General features: G+C 40.0%; 1 protein-coding gene across 7 annotated transcripts in view; it reads right to left on the reverse strand.

The window, feature by feature from the left end:
* Positions 1–1860: 1860 nt before the first annotated feature.
* The window catches only part of Slc16a12 (solute carrier family 16 member 12), a 78802-nt gene continuing 63769 nt past the window's right edge, over positions 1861–16893 (reverse strand). For all 7 annotated transcript variants that reach the window (XM_042269855.2, XM_042269857.2, XM_076562611.1 and 4 more), the window contains 5 exons: positions 14294–14397; positions 10937–11080; positions 8733–9312; positions 5969–6228; positions 1861–4388 (listed from right to left, as the gene is read on the reverse strand). In XM_042269855.2, the coding sequence (XP_042125789.2) occupies positions 4126–4388; positions 5969–6228; positions 8733–9312; positions 10937–11080; positions 14294–14397 (1351 nt within the window). In that variant the 3' untranslated portion in view covers positions 1861–4125. The remainder of the gene's footprint in view (positions 4389–5968; positions 6229–8732; positions 9313–10936; positions 11081–14293; positions 14398–16893) is intronic.

Genomic DNA, 16893 nt, shown 5'->3' on the forward strand with positions numbered 1-16893 from the left:
ATGTCTCAAAAAAAAAAAAAAAGTTTTAACTAGGCTTAAAGTTTCATGGGATTAGCATTTGTGATGGTGGGGTGAGGGCCCAGAGGTAGGCATCTGGAGTAGCATCTAAGAGCTCATATCTTGATCCACAATCAGGAAGCAGAGAGAAGGCACACATGGTGAATAGTGTCAGTCTTTTCAAACTTCAAAGCCTGTCCCCAGTGACACACCTTCAATAGCACGGCCACACCTAGAGGCCCACCAACTGGGGACCAAGTATTTAAACCCATGAGCCTATGGTGGCCATTCTCATTCAGACCACCACATAGGGTGTGAGGCAGGCGAGGCTGGGTGCTTAGAGGTGCGAAGGGAGGCAGGGCAGGAGTGTCTACTGGAACCTCCTCAGGGCGCCACACAGAGGTGGCCTCTCACTGTCATCCCCTCGCTTTCAGACGTTTTCAGACGTGACCCAAGCTTAGATCCTGCCCTGACCTTGGTAATAACATCTCCAGGACCAAGAACAGCTCTCCATCTATCCTAGAACCACAGTTGTCTTAAGCACTGAATAGCAAGAATGGGAGCAGCAAGATATTTTGACTTATTTGATATTACCCGAGGCCTCGAGTAGAGATGTCCAGGTTGGCATGGGCTGAGAAGAGGGAAACTTTCACCTGTGATTCAGGCTCCAAGCCCACAGGAAGAACAGGGCCCAATATGCTTTGTAAGCAATGTGACTCTTAAGTGATACTGTACTTCCTACCTATGCCTTCTTCTAGCATTGAATGGGTTATTGTGCCAAGTTCAGTTATTTCTGCAGCTGAAGGAACACATGTGATGGTAGCATGTTAACATATTCAACTCATGTCATTAAAGGAGAGAATGGTGGCCAGGCCATTACAGATACCAAGGGATGTGCACACCAAGTTAATTTTATTATTCTTTTTAACCTTTGGATGTGTCTGGGAAGTTCAATGATAAAATATGTTCCCCTTCAGATAGTCTTTATGTCATGATTTAATATTTACCCACTACTTCCACCAAATACTTTCCTGTACTAATTAGAAATAGGAAACTTCCCAGCCACCTGTCACCCAAAGCTGCTCTATTAACAAATGTTTGGTGGAGTTTAACAAAACGTAAAAACTGTGAAGTGTGAGAGCTCAGTTTACCTACTCGGAATGCCCACTACTTCACTTCCACAAACAATTTCCAAACTAACTTCTCAGGACCAGGAGAATGTCAGATAGACCAGCAATAGAGCAGACTGCACAGCAAAGGGAGCTGGGAGACAGAATTCACTTCCTCCCCATCCCTGCCCATCCACCCCAAATTCTTCCAAAGAAAAGTCTTCATTAATCAACAGTAAACTAAGTCATCTTGCTGGAAGTAGTGGGGGTTTTTGTTTTTTAAAAAACAAAACAAAGCAAAATCTCTCTTGGGGAGCTCTTATAAATTGCTAATCTAAACACTTCCTTTCTATAATGATTCAGAGGACCGATGCTTAACCCATTGGAGGAGCTCGTTTGGGATGACTTTTTGAACCCATGTAAAATGGCATAAACAATCACAATGGGAAGGATGCAGGCTCCAGCACCAGACAGTATTGGACAGCATCCCTGCTCAAAAGTGTAGTAGCTACTGATCTATGAGACCTGATACCTCAGTTTCCACATCTACAAGATGATGACAGCTTAGGATAATATAGGGATTAAATTGGAGGGCATATAGGAAGTGCTTATCATGATATATCATGTTCTAGAAGGACTCAGTGAAGGATTTAGGGTTTTATAAATCACATTAGCCATGTCAATATGATCCGGATAGACCCACTCCCTAACCTGTCTAAACCTCTTGCTTAAGGAAAAGAAATTGTTCCAAACATGTGAGTAGAAATCCATTTTATTTTACCTTTGAACTAGGAAAACATTAGCCTATATATCTGATCCATTAGTGAAATTCTAATTTAAACAGAGGAGTGAATGGCACATTGAAAAAGTAGATCATTTCTTCTGTTTTCCTACTTAGTTCCAAAGTAGAACTTACAGTGGGATAAACAAATATTAAAGGTATAGTATCATTCCTCTACAGTTTTATTCTTAATTCCATAAAATGCCCCATTCCCATGAATTCCTTAGAACTTGGAACCAACTGTTTAAATACATGGAGGGGGGAAAAACAGTACAAATTTGTATAGATATGAAAACTGTAAACTCCAAGATCTACATCTTTTCTTACTGGCTCTTCAAAAACATTGCCTGCAGAAAGTCAGATTGCAAATTCATTGCATGTATAAAGTAAAAAAAGATCTGAAATGTTTTTACATAAAAATTTAAAACCTTTGATCACTATCCTAGTCTTTTATAAACATAATAGAGAAATTATACTATAGAATCACATAAACAAAATTTACTATAATCAATGCTTTGAAAAAACATATGAATAAGAGCACTTATATTTTTTAAAGAAATCATTTTTAAGATTAAAAATGACATTTAAGATAAAGTGCTATTCCAAAACAAGTATTTCATTTTAACTTTGAATTCTACTGATATACCTAAAATATTCTTAAAATTGCAAATGACACAATGAATGGATTAAAAAACTAAAGTCACAGGATGAGTAAAGACAGAACATTCAAATTCTCTACGAAAAGCTACAAGGAAGTAGTATCATTTTCTCCATCAAATCAAGCTGGTATCCCATTATGAAAGCAATATAGTAACACAAACATTCTCCAGTTCAAACAAGGTCTACACCATCCTCAGACTTCCCTCAATGCTTTGTTATTTCTCCCAGCATCATGTCTGGCAAAAGCCACTCTGAGGCCTCTTGGGGACAGTAGGTTAAATGGCCTTTGAGATCAAAATGTTTCCATGTGACTTGAATATAAACTCCTGAATGATTACAATTCCCCTTTTAGTTACATAACTTGGTTTCTTTGCAGATGTGACATGATTGGGCATTCGGGACTCTTAATTCTATGGATTTGAAACAGCTGGAGATGAATTGGGGGCCCTTCCTCTGTTTTCTCCATGTTCTCTTCTCCAATCTGAAAATTCAGAAACAATTCCAAGTCACAGAAAAGTTGAGTTTTTTAGAATGAACAGGCCCTTCTACGCTGATGAGTCAGGTTTATAATTATGGATCCAAAATGAACAGAGCAAGCACAGAATCCCATTTTTAGAACATCACTATGATAAGAAAACCCCCAAGCCCTCTTTTGGACAATGATGAATCTAATGACTGGTTTGCAAAGAAAACTCCCACCAGATACCCTGCTGACTCAAGAATTCAATTACTGCTCAATTGGAATAGTATCAACATTCTTCTATTCCTAACAGGAATGTGTCTACAGTCCAGATTCAAGGTGGGGTTCCTGGGGTATTCCTAACATTTCAGAAAAGATGGAGAAGTTGCTCCATCACTCATCACATTGTGTTAAATTTAGAGTAAGTATGGGGTGGTGACAGAGGTGAGTGGCAGGGACAGCCAGAGCATAGAGCTTCCTGTTTCAGCTAGTTTCAAGTGAAATACACTACCACCCTTTCAAATCCACTCCAACCATGGTGTTTCATGATTATTTAGACACTCAAAGTGAAGTCTACCCATTGGAAGAGCCAAGGGTTGTTTGGGAAACTATAAAAAGACAATCTGTGATGTATTAACCATTGCCTTTCAAAGAATCTCAAATGCTCCTTTGCCACTCTATTTAAAAACTGGGGCACTCTGCCCAGAAGCCAGCTCTGCATCTTCACCCTCCACCAGCACACCTAGTGCTTCCATTAAGAATGAGAAGAAAGACAGAGGGACAAGGATTTTGTAACAACAAAACTGCTGCCCGGTGGGGACCAGTGCTTGGGTTGTGCCTTGGAGTTACCCTAAAATACAGCTAACTCCATCAACTATGTCCTGACCTCCTCTGGGAGCTAAGTTTTGTAGTGAGTACAAATCCTGCATGAGAAAACTCTAGGCTACTCCAGATTTCTTTGTTATTGGTTATTTCTCCTTATAAATATGTTAGCAAAACAGTATTAATAATTTTCCTGGGAGGTGATACTCTGTCAAAATAAAAACTTCCAAATATGAACAATCTGGTGGCCTCAGGTCCATCAGCCTTGAAGATTCCCAGGGATAAGGCCACACTGGTCACGTGAGGTTGCAACCTGTCACAGCAGCAGCCATGGATTCCTCATCTTTCTGATCTAACTCCTTTGCTACAGAGTAGGCCACTGATCCATTGGTCCATAGTGGCCGCTTGGGATCCGATTCTTTGGCCAGGAACCGCAGCTGCGTGCTCTTCAACCTCTTTACAATTCTAGCAAAGCCAAGCAATACAGAACTAAATATCATGGCAAATCCACAGAGAAGGAACGCTGCGGTGTAGCTGCCCATTGTGTCCACCAGCCATCCTAAAACAGAGGCAAAACCACATTGTTGAACTGAAAATTCAATTACCGGATTTACCCACTCTCAAATTTAATCATTTGTCAGGATGATCACAATAGACTACAGCACATCATCATGACTGTGAACAAAAAGCAGTTGGCCCAAAATTGCCATGCAGCAACTGAGAAATACATTCAGATTCATTAGGGCAACTCATAAAATAAATTAAATAATTGCTATTAAGTGAAGGGCTTATAATAGTCCTCTGTACTCAGTCATTACACAATAAATATTAGTAATTATTAACTTCATGAAATTTGATAGAAAATACTCAAATGTATATTTCATAGCCTATAAATTTAAACATCATTTAAAATATTGAAGTTGGGGTTATTTATATAGGGGGTTAAGTGGACATGCAAAATGCTAATAGATTTCCCAGACATCACACACCATTTTAAGTAACTTAACAGGCTTCAATGCAGTATCCAGTTGTCAATGGAAGTTTAATTTCACTCATATGCCATTCAAATATCAGGACTTTGGGCCATTGCGTCTTTGCCTTTTGGCTAAGATTATGTGCCAAACATGGTGGTATGTATTGTCTTAAATGTATATACCCAAGACCATTGTTGCTGTTGCAGCATATCAATCCCAATATTTATACCAGGCACAAAATTTGAGGGCAACCATGTTGTATGACAGGAAACATATGGGTCACAAGGATCAGAGAATCAGTGGGGTAAAGCTGTACTTTGGCAGGCAGTTACTTTGTAATTGACAAGGAGCATCTTTAAATTTTTTCTCAAAATATCATTCATATGCCAACAAAATGCACCAGGAAAGCACAAAGCACACAGCTTTCCAAACCCAATGGTCAAAATGGTGTGTACAAATTAATTGACATTCTACAAAGTTTCTCATAATCCATACCCCCTGCACACATTTTTGTAATGGTCTGATTTATGTGCGGATTTCTGTAGGACCAAAGTAGTCACTTTGGAAGTCAATAGACATTTATCAGCTTCACTCAGTTGCATTAAAATGGAATCTTAATTTCCTCTGTCATAAATCTCTAGATCACAGTTTCTAAAATTTGCTTTCATCAGTTTGCACAAAAACTTGAATGTTACCAACATTTAGTCCATACAAATGATAAAGAGTTCAGAGCCCTGTCCTCTGCCTGGCTCTCAACTCCATCATCACGCCATTGCTTATCCTTTTGGCCTTGCCACCTACTGCTCCATTTTGAAAGCAAACTTCCTTCTGAATGTGCCTGGCTTACTTAGAATTGGAACAAATGTGCCATTCTTTTAGTTCTACCATTAGTATGAACTAAAACAAAGACCCTAATTTGGGACTTTCTCTTTCCAGGCAAGCCACCAACTTACTTGGTTGGGAAAAAAAATTATAAAAGAAGAATGTGGGTGGGACCATAATACCTTGGTGGCTCTTACATTCCTATTACCTTTGTCTTTCACTCTTCTCTAACTCACTTGATAGGCTTTGCCTAGTCTTTGGCAAATGAGTTGTGTTCATAAGTGTGTGTTTACTTCTTCCACATCAATATGGTGACGGTGGCTAGCAAGCTTTTCACACTTACCTGCAATGGGTGGGCTCACCAAGTATGGCACTGCATGAAGGAAGTATACCACGCCAAGTGCTGATGACAAAGAGGTGGTCCCCACTATCTCTGCAGTCACTACTGGGATCAAGGTAACGTAGGCTCCATCAAAGTAGCCAAAGGTGCAAGAGAAAGGCACAAGAAGGGGGAAACTTTGGAGCACTGGGAGACACAGATAGCACAGTCCATCTAGTGCCACAGCAAAGAGGTAGCAAACGTATCTGTAATCCTTCAAACACCTAGGGATGGGAAGAACAATAGTGAGAATGGGACACACAGACTTCCTAAAAGAGATTTGGAACCCAGCCATGAAGCTGTAAGCATTGCAGCTGTTTATACAGGTACCTTCCTATTTGTGTTCCCTTCCAACTGCTCTTCTCTTTCTAAGGATTAAATTTTAAGTGTGTGTGTGTGTGTGTGTATGAGAACATAAGCACTGGTTCCCATGAAGGCCTGAAAATGGTGTTGTATGCCCTAGAGCTGGATTTACAGGTGGTTGTGAACTGCTCAGTGTGGGTGCTAGGAACTAAACTCCAGTCCCCTCCAAAAGTAGCAAGTGTTCTTTATTGCCAGGCCATCTCTCCAGACCCTGTTACCCCATCATTGTTCTACTGGCATATGTAAATAAATTTATGTCTGTAGCAAGCATAGTGTGGAGATGCTCTAAAATTATATATGCATAAAATTGCAACTTCACGGCCGGGCGGTGGTGGCGCACGCCTTTAATCCCAGCACTCGGGAGGCAGAGCCAGGCGGATCTCTGTGAGTTCGAGGCCAGCCTGGGTTTCCCAGGAAAGGTGCAAAGCTACACAGAGAAACCCTGTCTCAAAAAACCAAAAAAAAAAAAAGATTGCAACTTCACTACCTGTATAACTCGAATCTAAAATTCTTCCATCATAAAATAAAGTTATCGACATCAGTATATGTAAACCTGGTTGCGAACTAGGACATAGCATGCCAGGAGATTATAATTTCCTAGGCATCTACTGCCCTGAGTGTTTCAAGATGTGGTAGCCATTGGTATGCAGCACATCACAAATGCTCAATATCTCAATTGATCATACATTGCTGAGACTGGAATGTGAGGTCATAAAAATGAAACGCATGAGTGATGAAGGTCTGACCTAAGTCTAAGTCCTATGGTGAAGGTCTGACCTAAGTCTAAGTCCTATGGTGAAGGTCTGATCTAAGTCTAAGTCCTATGGTGAAGGTCTGACCTAAGTCTAAGTCCTATGGTGAAGGTCTGACCTAAGTCTAAGTCCTATGGTGAAGGTCTGACCTAAGTCTAAGTCCTATGGTGAAGGTCTGACCTAAGTCTAAGTCCTATGGTGAAGGTCTGATCTAAGTCTAAGTCCTATGGTGAAGGTCTGATCTAAGTCTAAGTCCTATGGTGAAGGTCTGACCTAAGTCTAAGTCCTATGGTGAAGGTCTGATCTAAGTCTTCCCCAATGGTGCTTCCACTCCAGTCCCTCTCTGCAACTCCATCCCTTTCCACAATACCAATTACCTGAAAAACTGTGTAAATGTCAGCTCTGGCGATCTGCAGGTGCTTCCTCTCATTATCCTCCAAATATTGCACTGACCTGTTTGACAGATGGAGGCCCTTGAGCGTCTGAGCACTAGGTGATTTTCCCTGGGTCATGGGTTTAACAAGGGGCAGAACTGACACAAGAATTTAGGTCTTGTGCCTAGCCAAGCCTCCCTCGGCTTATATGTTGCTTCTGCCTGAATCATCACTGTGCAGCAGACCTCGCTCTTCCGTCTCCCTTTGTCCTTAATTTAAAATGTGGAAGTGGTGGGGAGTGGCTCGGTGAGCTTGTCCAGCACAGAAGGTGCTGGTTTTATCACCAGCAAAGCACAAAACAAAAGAAGTGGAATCAGATCCCGATTGACTACCGAAGCGTAATTTGTGAGAAGCCTTGATAGATCTCTTAGGTCATATCTCAAATGTAAAGAATTCCTCATCCAGGACACCATTAGAAGTTTGCAATCTTCAACCCAAACAGGTAATTATTTGCTGTAGATTTCCTATAAATTCAGTCTCTGAGCTTACAATATCATGAAAGTATTCTTTTCCCACATTCAGATCTAAAAATGTGGCTGAAGACAATGTGTGTTACTGTACCTGACCCTCCTACCTGAACTAGATTTAGCTCTCTTTTCTGCTAGTAGCTAATCCCTGGGATGATTCAAAACAAGTTAAAACAGCAGCTGTCTCTGCAGAGAACTAACTTGCCCTGGGCGGGAATTAAATACGTCATTGGAACTGTCAGTTGTCCTTACCCTGTGCAGTTCAGATAGACTCATCAGCCTAGACAATCTAAGACACAGGTGAACAAATTAGGGTCACATCTAGCTTGCTATCTGTTTGTATAACTTACCTGCTTCCCCCCCCCCCCATTTTAAATGGTTGGAAATAGAAAAACAAAAGACAATATTTGATGAAACATATAAAATTTCAATGTACATTGCTTATCAGAACACAGCTGCTTTTGTGCTGTGATAGCAGTTCTGGGAACTCATGACAAATATATGTTCTACAAAGCCAATCAACGTTTGCTCTATGCCCCTTTACATAAAAAGTTTGCCAAAACCTGGTCTATAAGGATCAGCAAGAAAGCTTCCTTCAGATATCAAAATTATCCTTCAAAGGTAAGTGTATGACAAGATAAGGTCAGGGAAACTTAGGGCTTAAAATCCCCTAGGAGAAACTGGTTGTGTTTTCACAGATTTTTTATTTTACCTTCTGTCAGTAAGCCATCCAAATGTGATGTTGCCAACAATGTCTATCACCCCGAGTATGGACATAAGGAACGCAGCTTGATGGTGGCTAACTCCGACACTCAAAGCATAAGGCACCAGGTACACAAAGAGAGGGCTGCAGCCGTAAGCCATGAACAGGACAGAGACAGCTAACACGACAAAGTCCGACATCAGTAAAAAGCCATATTCCTGCTTCAAGGAGCCACAGAGACACATCTGTGCCCATTCTTTGGTCAAAGGCGAATAGGGAGATGCCTGCGGACAGTCTCCTCTCTGCGTTCCATGGTCACGATTCTTCTCTGGACTTGGGTGGTCCTCTTTAAGAGTAATTGGACGCATCAAAGCACCACAGACACAGAGGTTCAAAACGAACCCTCCAAGAATGAGCAGTGCCCCTCGCCAGGAAAACTGTTCGATAAGGAGCTGAACGACAGGAGCCAGGATGAAGGTACCGATGCCACTGCCGGACATGGCAATCCCATAAGCGAGGGCCTTCCGCCTGCTGAAATACTTGCCGACCATGGCGATAGCCGGAGAGTAACAAAGTGCAAATCCGAGACCTGAGAGAGAGAGAATGCCTTGAGAGCTGGTTCACAGTGAGCGGCCAGCGGGAAAAAGTACTCTTGCAACAGTGTGTCTGGGATTGAAGAGCATCTGATCTTCCGGGAAATCCCTTCAAACCTGAATACATATAACCTGCTGAAAACTTAGTTTTCCTGCCAGTCATTCATAACTAGCAAAACACATGACTTAAGTGACATTCTTCTTAGCAAGAATACACTAAAAGAAATGATTTCTCAGAGAAAAGAAATTGAGGAACTTGACAAAAATCGCTATTCAAGCTAAGCTGGAATTTACTAGCAAAACCTAGAAAATGCTGAACCAAGAAACTGATTTCTCCTCTACCTCCTTTTTCTGTGTCTTCTCTCCCTTCCTCCCCTGTCTGTTTTTGTAGGTTAAATTAGTTGAATAATTGCCTCAACTCTTCCCTGCCTGAGAAGACACAGCTTTGACAGTCTGTACCTCCCTGGATTTGTACAGAAATGGGACATACAAGTCCATGGAAGTTGCAGAATTAATTTCACTTAGGTGGGATACATTGTAGAATAGGAAACATTTCATAAGAATAAGGAACCTGGAAATATACCTCAAGGCCTTCAGAAAAATACCAACAGACCCAAAGGCATTTAGAAGCTTTCTGGTTTCTATTACTTTAGCTTAACCTCAAGAGCTTCAAGCCTAGGTTTTGGAACATGTACATGATTTGCCTCAACACACCTAAAGACAGCTGTGAAAGAATATAACACATCCAATGGCTGGTCATGCCAGAGAAGAGAACAAAGAACTACTTTCAGCTCCCATCATGGTCAGCAGAACGATGGGTTTCCAGATGGGGGACTTTCAGTGCTAAAACCAGACCAGTTTCAAGTAAAATTAGCAGTTAGGCTCATTGAGTTACTCAGTGTAGGTCCCTTCTTTAGCAGACAGAGCCATATGTAAAGCTTCACCATGAGGGTACATCCATTACTGGCCTAATTCAAGCTACACTCATGGCACAGTCCCCAGACAGGAGTGGGTACCACTTCCCATGCCCGTATCAGTGATGATTTGAATGCCACTTTTGTCCCACTAGCCAACTTCACTCAGATCCTATGCAGTCTCCTTAAAGTATAGCTTGTTCCATAAAATCCAGCATGATTTTCTAAAGTGATGTTTCTATAATATTGAGAGAATGTGAAATATAAGAATACCTATGACAAGGTGATTTCTAAATTGAAATTCCCACTTATTGGTTAATAATACTCATAATAAAGCCAGGAAAACCCAGGCTGAATACAGTGTTCAGTGTCTTAGCAAAGGCAGATAGATGGAGAATGACCATTGTTGAAAATCTGTACTGTGCTGAGTAATTTATCATTTCGTCTGAGTACAGAATCTCAGGCATATATAATACCAGAAAGAGAAGCTATTTTTCACCACATGACTAAATTAATGTGGTGAGGCATGCTCGATGGTGTAGTGGCATCACATTTCGGACTCCGTGTAACTGCTAAGTAGGCGGCCATTAGCTAAGTCAGCTCCATTATGCCTCTAACATCATGAATATTTTATAAATCTCTTGTGTATGTGCTTGACAACACCTGAACAAGGTGTGTCTAGACATGTGGAAGAAAGTGTACTCACCTGTAAGAACTCCCAGAGTGAGGTAGAGATGCTTCAGGCTGGTGGCAAAGGAGCCCAGGATGAAACCAGTAGATGCCAGCAAGCCGCCCAGCATGATCCCCACTTGACAGGATAAGTGATTACTGACAACACTCCCAAGTGGAGCTTCGAAAACAACAAATAGGTCAATAGAGAGAAAGGTTTGGGGGTGCCCTGAAAACACTGTGGTGTTGTACTGACCAAGAAGAGAGCCATCAACCTCTTAAACATCAAGCCCATTAATTTTATAGCTTTGGAAACTGAGACCCAGGGAGAAGTGGTCCATTGGAGGTTATACAAACAGGAGCAGGGCAGGGACAGGGATGAAATGTCCTGACTTAGACTCAGTGCTTACTCTTATCTTCATTTTCTTACAGTCACACTTCCAGGATGACAGTGTGGTTTTTTTGTTTTGTTTTGTTTTTATTAACTTACTTTTATCTACACTTTATTTATTATTTATTATGTTTTTATTTATTTGTCTTTATTTACTTTTACACACATGAATGTTTGCCTACATGTATGCCTGTATATCATGTGCATACCTGGTGCCAGTTGGGGTCAAAAGATGTTGTAGATACCCTAGAACTGGATTTACAGAAGGTTATGAGCTGTCATGGGGTTGCTGGAAACTGAACCCAAGTCCTCTATAAGAGTAGCGAGTGCTCTTAACTGCAGAACTATCTATCCAGATCTAAGGTGTTTTCATACAGGGATCAATTATTTATTTAAATTGTATGTCTCTTGCTCAAGGATGTTATATACAGTATTGATTTTACAACTAACAATAATGATGACAGTTACTTGAGTTGATGTGGAATATTTGTTTACACTGTTTGAAGACATGTCATTGTGATTGGTTTAATAAAGAGCTGAATGGCCAATAGCTAGGCAGGAAGTCTGGCCAGAGGGAAAGTCAGGGCTAAAATCTGGCACAGCAGGAGATGCTGCTAGCAAGACACTGAAGAAGCTGGACATACAGTACAAAGGAGAGGTAACTGAGCCACATGGCAGAATGTAGATTAATAAAAACAGGTTAATTTAAGTTATATGAGCTACTTTGGGGAAAGCCTAAGCTTTCATAATTAATAATAAATCTCTGTGTCAATTTTGGGTATCTGGCAGTCCCAACAAGAAAGTACTACTACAATGCATGAATTTTTATTTTGAAGGAGAAAAAAATCATGGTATCACCAGTATTCCTAGGAAAACTATCAAAAGAGATGATTCTCTGAGTATCTGTTGAATATGATCAGTTTTGTACTAATCAAGTTAAAATTGGAGACTCACAGATGACAGACTGTTACTAGGCCAGCATCCCCCGCCAGGTAAAGCTGTGGCTATTAGTGTATTTAACTCTGGAAGAATGGAAATAAGTAAATCTCTAGAGACTATGATGAATTCTCACGGGTGCTGCTACTGTAAAAACATTTGAGTCATTCTCTGAAGCAAACTTGATGAAGACATTACACCAACTTCAACAAGTGAGGTTCACTTCTCTGTTCATTGCATGCCAGATTTTCTTCAGGGGATATCTCAGTGCAACTGTGCAGTCCCTTGTTCATGCTCTAAATTCTCACAGTAGGTAACTTGGTGAGCAGGTGGATGTATGTAAATGAGTATAGCAAGACTCACAATCTTCCACAGAACATAAATTCACAATTTTACCCTGCCCAGAGCCTATACCATCATGGTGACCACATTGTTATTGCTCGGTGGAGAATCACAAATATTCTCCAGAAGATAACATTGAGGAAAATGAGTCATGTATATCCTCTGAAGCCTGCTGATATGAACCCTGTGGCTAACACTAACCCTGAAAATCCAGTGCTAGCTCAAGGGGCTTAGAATGACTACACACAGAACCCAAATATGTGATTTTCCTAATACATTTAAGTTGAAAAAGTAAACAGTCTTTTCAAAAAATTTGAACCAGAAATACACTTCAACACAATTCCACTGATTCCTAAATCTAGACATTTAAAAATAAATGTACTATTTTGCTTAATTAAAATTAATAAAAATAAAATAGTATAATAAAATTTAATTTATTAAAAATAAGTACATATGAGTCAGTACCCAGAATGGAGTCAGATGAATTTATCATGAGTTATTGATTAGTACAGTACTTTCCTTTTGCCACTGAAACATAAAAATTTTAGATTTTTTATTTTATATCTTAGGAATGACTGTTTTGTCTGTGTTATGTATGTACACCACATATGTGTCTAGCTCCAACAAAGAAGAAGGCATCAGATACCCCTGTAACTGGAGTTAAAAATGGTTGTGGGTTGCCATGAGGGTAACTAGAAATTGAACTCAGGTCCTCTGTAAGGGCAACAAGTGCTCTTAACCACTGAGCCATCTCTCCAGGCCCAGATAAAAGTTTCTCAAGAGACAACAGTTTCTAAAGCATCTTAGAATCTATCTTATTGAAAGGATAGAGTGGGTCCAGGCTAGAAATGGATTGTTCCAATTTTATGTAACCTTTGAAATTCACTAGTAACAAAGTAACTTTGGTTCCAAATTTATAAAAGGAAAAGTTCATCATCATCTACTACAGATGCAATGTTAGTTCCCATGAATATCTGGAACACTGTCCATGTCATAGAGAGCACATTTGAGATTTATAAATAAAATTATAACCACAGTGAGTATGCTTAGCTCTTGATCACACACTCCTATTATTCTGCAAAATTTCTCTTGTTAATGAAAAGATGAAATCTGTGAGTTAAATTTGGAACCCTCTGGGAAAGGGGCAGAAAGAAAGCCAAGACTGGAGATATGATTCATCACTGTAGGCACTCATTTAATGAGGCCATATAGAAATGGCTCACAGACTATACCATCCTAAAATCACCTGATTTCACTGAATCTTGGAAGCTAAGCAAGGTTGGTCCCTGTTATCATTTGGATGGGCAAAATGGCTTACTGTCCTGTATAATGTTTATGTGCATGACTAGAAAATTAGAAGGCCATCGAATTTGGAAGACATAAACCATATACATTCTACCCATAAACCACCCCCCCACCAGATCATCACAAGCTCTATGACACCCAGATCCAGATGAACCAAATGATTTGTGTCTTTCCCAATGTATTGATGAATTCCTGCACCTGGCATTAGTCAAGGTCATCAATTCCCAACACAAGTCTTGTTAGGTTTAGCTGAAGATGAGATTGATCTTCTAGTTTTTCAGTCTTAACTAACTTGTAACATAGTCCTTCCACTTATAAAACTAATAATGAAAACAGTGTCACTTCACTCTGTCAGAAACCATTGTCATGTACAGTTTCATAAGTGTCCAATAACTGTCTACTGTGGTAAATGATACTCACCACAGAGCATTGTCATGCAGTCTACAATGGAATGGATCCATGCTGTTTGTGAATAATCCTGAGCAAAGTACGTCTGAAACTCCACAAAAAAAATGGAGATACATCTGAAAAATACAATGTAGGCATTTGATACAAAAGGTAAATGAAGATGGAATTGAATCAGAACCTAAAATTGTTTCCATTAGCTGCTGCAGTTTCAAAGGATTTCAGCTACTGAGCTACAATTTATTAGGAAACCAGGAGTTGACTACTGGGGCCATTCTGAGAAACCAGAAAACAAGCGTTCCATCGCCGTGGGATGTTCTCTATGCTGTGAATGTATTGGTATGATTGATTGATAAATAAAATGCTGATTGGCCAGTAGCCAGGCAGGAAGTATAGGCAGGACAAGCAGAGAAGAGAATTCTGGGAACAGGAAAGCTGAGAGAGAGAGACGCCAGCCTGCCATCCAGGGAGCAGCATGTAAAGGCAGCAGGTAAAGCCATGGAACACGTGGTATCATATAGATTAACAGAAATGGGCTGAGTTTAAGTGTAAGAGCTAGACAGTGGTAGGCCTGAGCTAATGGCCAAGCAGTTTAAATAATATAAGCGTCTGTATGTTTATTTCATAAGTGGGCTAAAGGACTGCCGGGGCTTGGCGGGATCCAGAGAGAAACTCTCCAGCTACATTCCATCATCAGAGAGGCTGCTGAAACCATAGCAATAGTAAAGACCACTGCTCTAAGAAGGTGTTAGGGAAAAAAAGAAAACACGTTAAGAACAAAGTTTATTGTTAAATATTATTATTGAGATTTCTTTAAAGCTCTAACTTCTCTAAAGTGATATGCAACTTTAAACTTGAAAAATGAAGAATAACTTATAAAAATAAGCCTCAGAAATTTTACTTCTAATTGCAAAGGCAGTAATCTGATGATAATAATGATGATGGTGATAGATGTATTCAATGAATATATTCTAGAGAAAAATTTATAATAACCGACCTGCTTATTATTAAAAGACTTGTCTTGGTTACTTTTCTATTGCTGTAATGAGACACCAACTTATAGAAAAAAAGAGTCTATTTGGAGCTTACAGTTTCAAAGAGTTAAAGTCCATGACTATCAGGGTAGGGAACATGGCAGCAGGCAAGCAGGTGTGCCACTGGAACAGGAGCTGAGAGCTTAAATCTTATTTCATAAGCACAAGGCAGAGACAGAGGTCGATCTAACTGGGAAGGGTGGTTTGTGAAACCTCAAAGCCTGTCCCCAGTGACACACCTCCTCCAATAAGGCCACACCTCCTAATCTCTTCCCAAACAGTTCTACCAAATGGGGACCAGGCATTCAAATATATGAGTCTATGGGGGTCCTTTCATTCAAATTGCCATAAAACTGATTAAGCAAATTATGGTATATCAATAAAATAAAATAATATTTTATTAAATATTTTTAAATAATGTAGATCTGTATCTAATGATTTGGAAATAAATTTATAACATGATATTAACTCAAAAGGTTAGGGCTAACAATTGACAAAATGGGTAAAGGTTCTTGTCCCCAAGTTTGATGACTTTGTCCCCTGAGTTTGACCCATGGAACCTACCTGGTGGTAGCAGAGAACAAATTTCCACAGGTAGTTCTCTGCTCTCTATACCTACATGAATGCCTTCCGCCCAAAAAAAAAAAAAAAAAAGGAAAAGAATTTAAAAGTTCATAGAGCAAGAACTTTTTTTTTTTTTTTTTTTTTTGGTTTTTTGAGACAGGGTTTCTCTGTGTAGTTTTGCGCCTTTCCTGGAACTCGCTTTGGAGACCAGGCTGGCCTCGAACTCACAGAGATCCGCCTGGCTTTGCCTCCCGAGTGCTGGGATTAAAGGCGTGTGCCACCACCGCCCAGCTTATTTTTTAAGGCATAGCTCATGTAAACACACAAATAACCTGAGAGCTGAGCTGAGTCAGGTCCTTTGAGTTGTGTGTATTTTGGCCAATCATTATATGAAAATGGTGGGATTGTAAATAATTATTCTAACCTTATGGGTTTCAAATGATTTCACACTCTCAGTGGTGTCTTATATATAGTCACATGAACATATGTTCAGCGAAAAATACAAAGGATAATGATCATGATGTAAAAGTAATTACCTACAGAGTATGTGAGGCAAGAGTTTACCACTGCACCATTTGGAAGGTGCCTCATACAGGTTCCTTTAATGACCTCATTTAGGGACAGGTACTTTTAGAGGTATATAATAGCAGAGAAAGAACATTGGCCATGTTGCTTAAGGATAAGAGGTTATCCATCTTTTTGGATATGTCCAAATTCCAGCTCTTCAAGATTCAGCAGCCCATAGTCAACTGTTATTTTCAGTCTTCAGTTGCTTCTGGGTAAGCATATTGGTGGTGGAGAGAGTGAGGAAAAAAGATTACTCGGTGGGATTAGGGCAGCTGTGTCACACACAGCCTGGCATTCCAAAGCATGGACCTTGATTAATGCTCAGCTGTAACCAAATTAAAATTCTTAATAATCATACCTTTGGAATTAGATTTATAACTAACATTCAATGAAGCGACAGAGGCTTCCTGTGATCACAGTTACACATGCCCTATGTGTGTCTGTTACTCT

The sequence above is a fragment of the Peromyscus maniculatus genome, chromosome 1 (assembly GCF_049852395.1).
Source record: "Peromyscus maniculatus bairdii isolate BWxNUB_F1_BW_parent chromosome 1, HU_Pman_BW_mat_3.1, whole genome shotgun sequence".
In the NCBI taxonomy this organism is placed as follows: domain Eukaryota; kingdom Metazoa; phylum Chordata; class Mammalia; order Rodentia; family Cricetidae; genus Peromyscus; species Peromyscus maniculatus.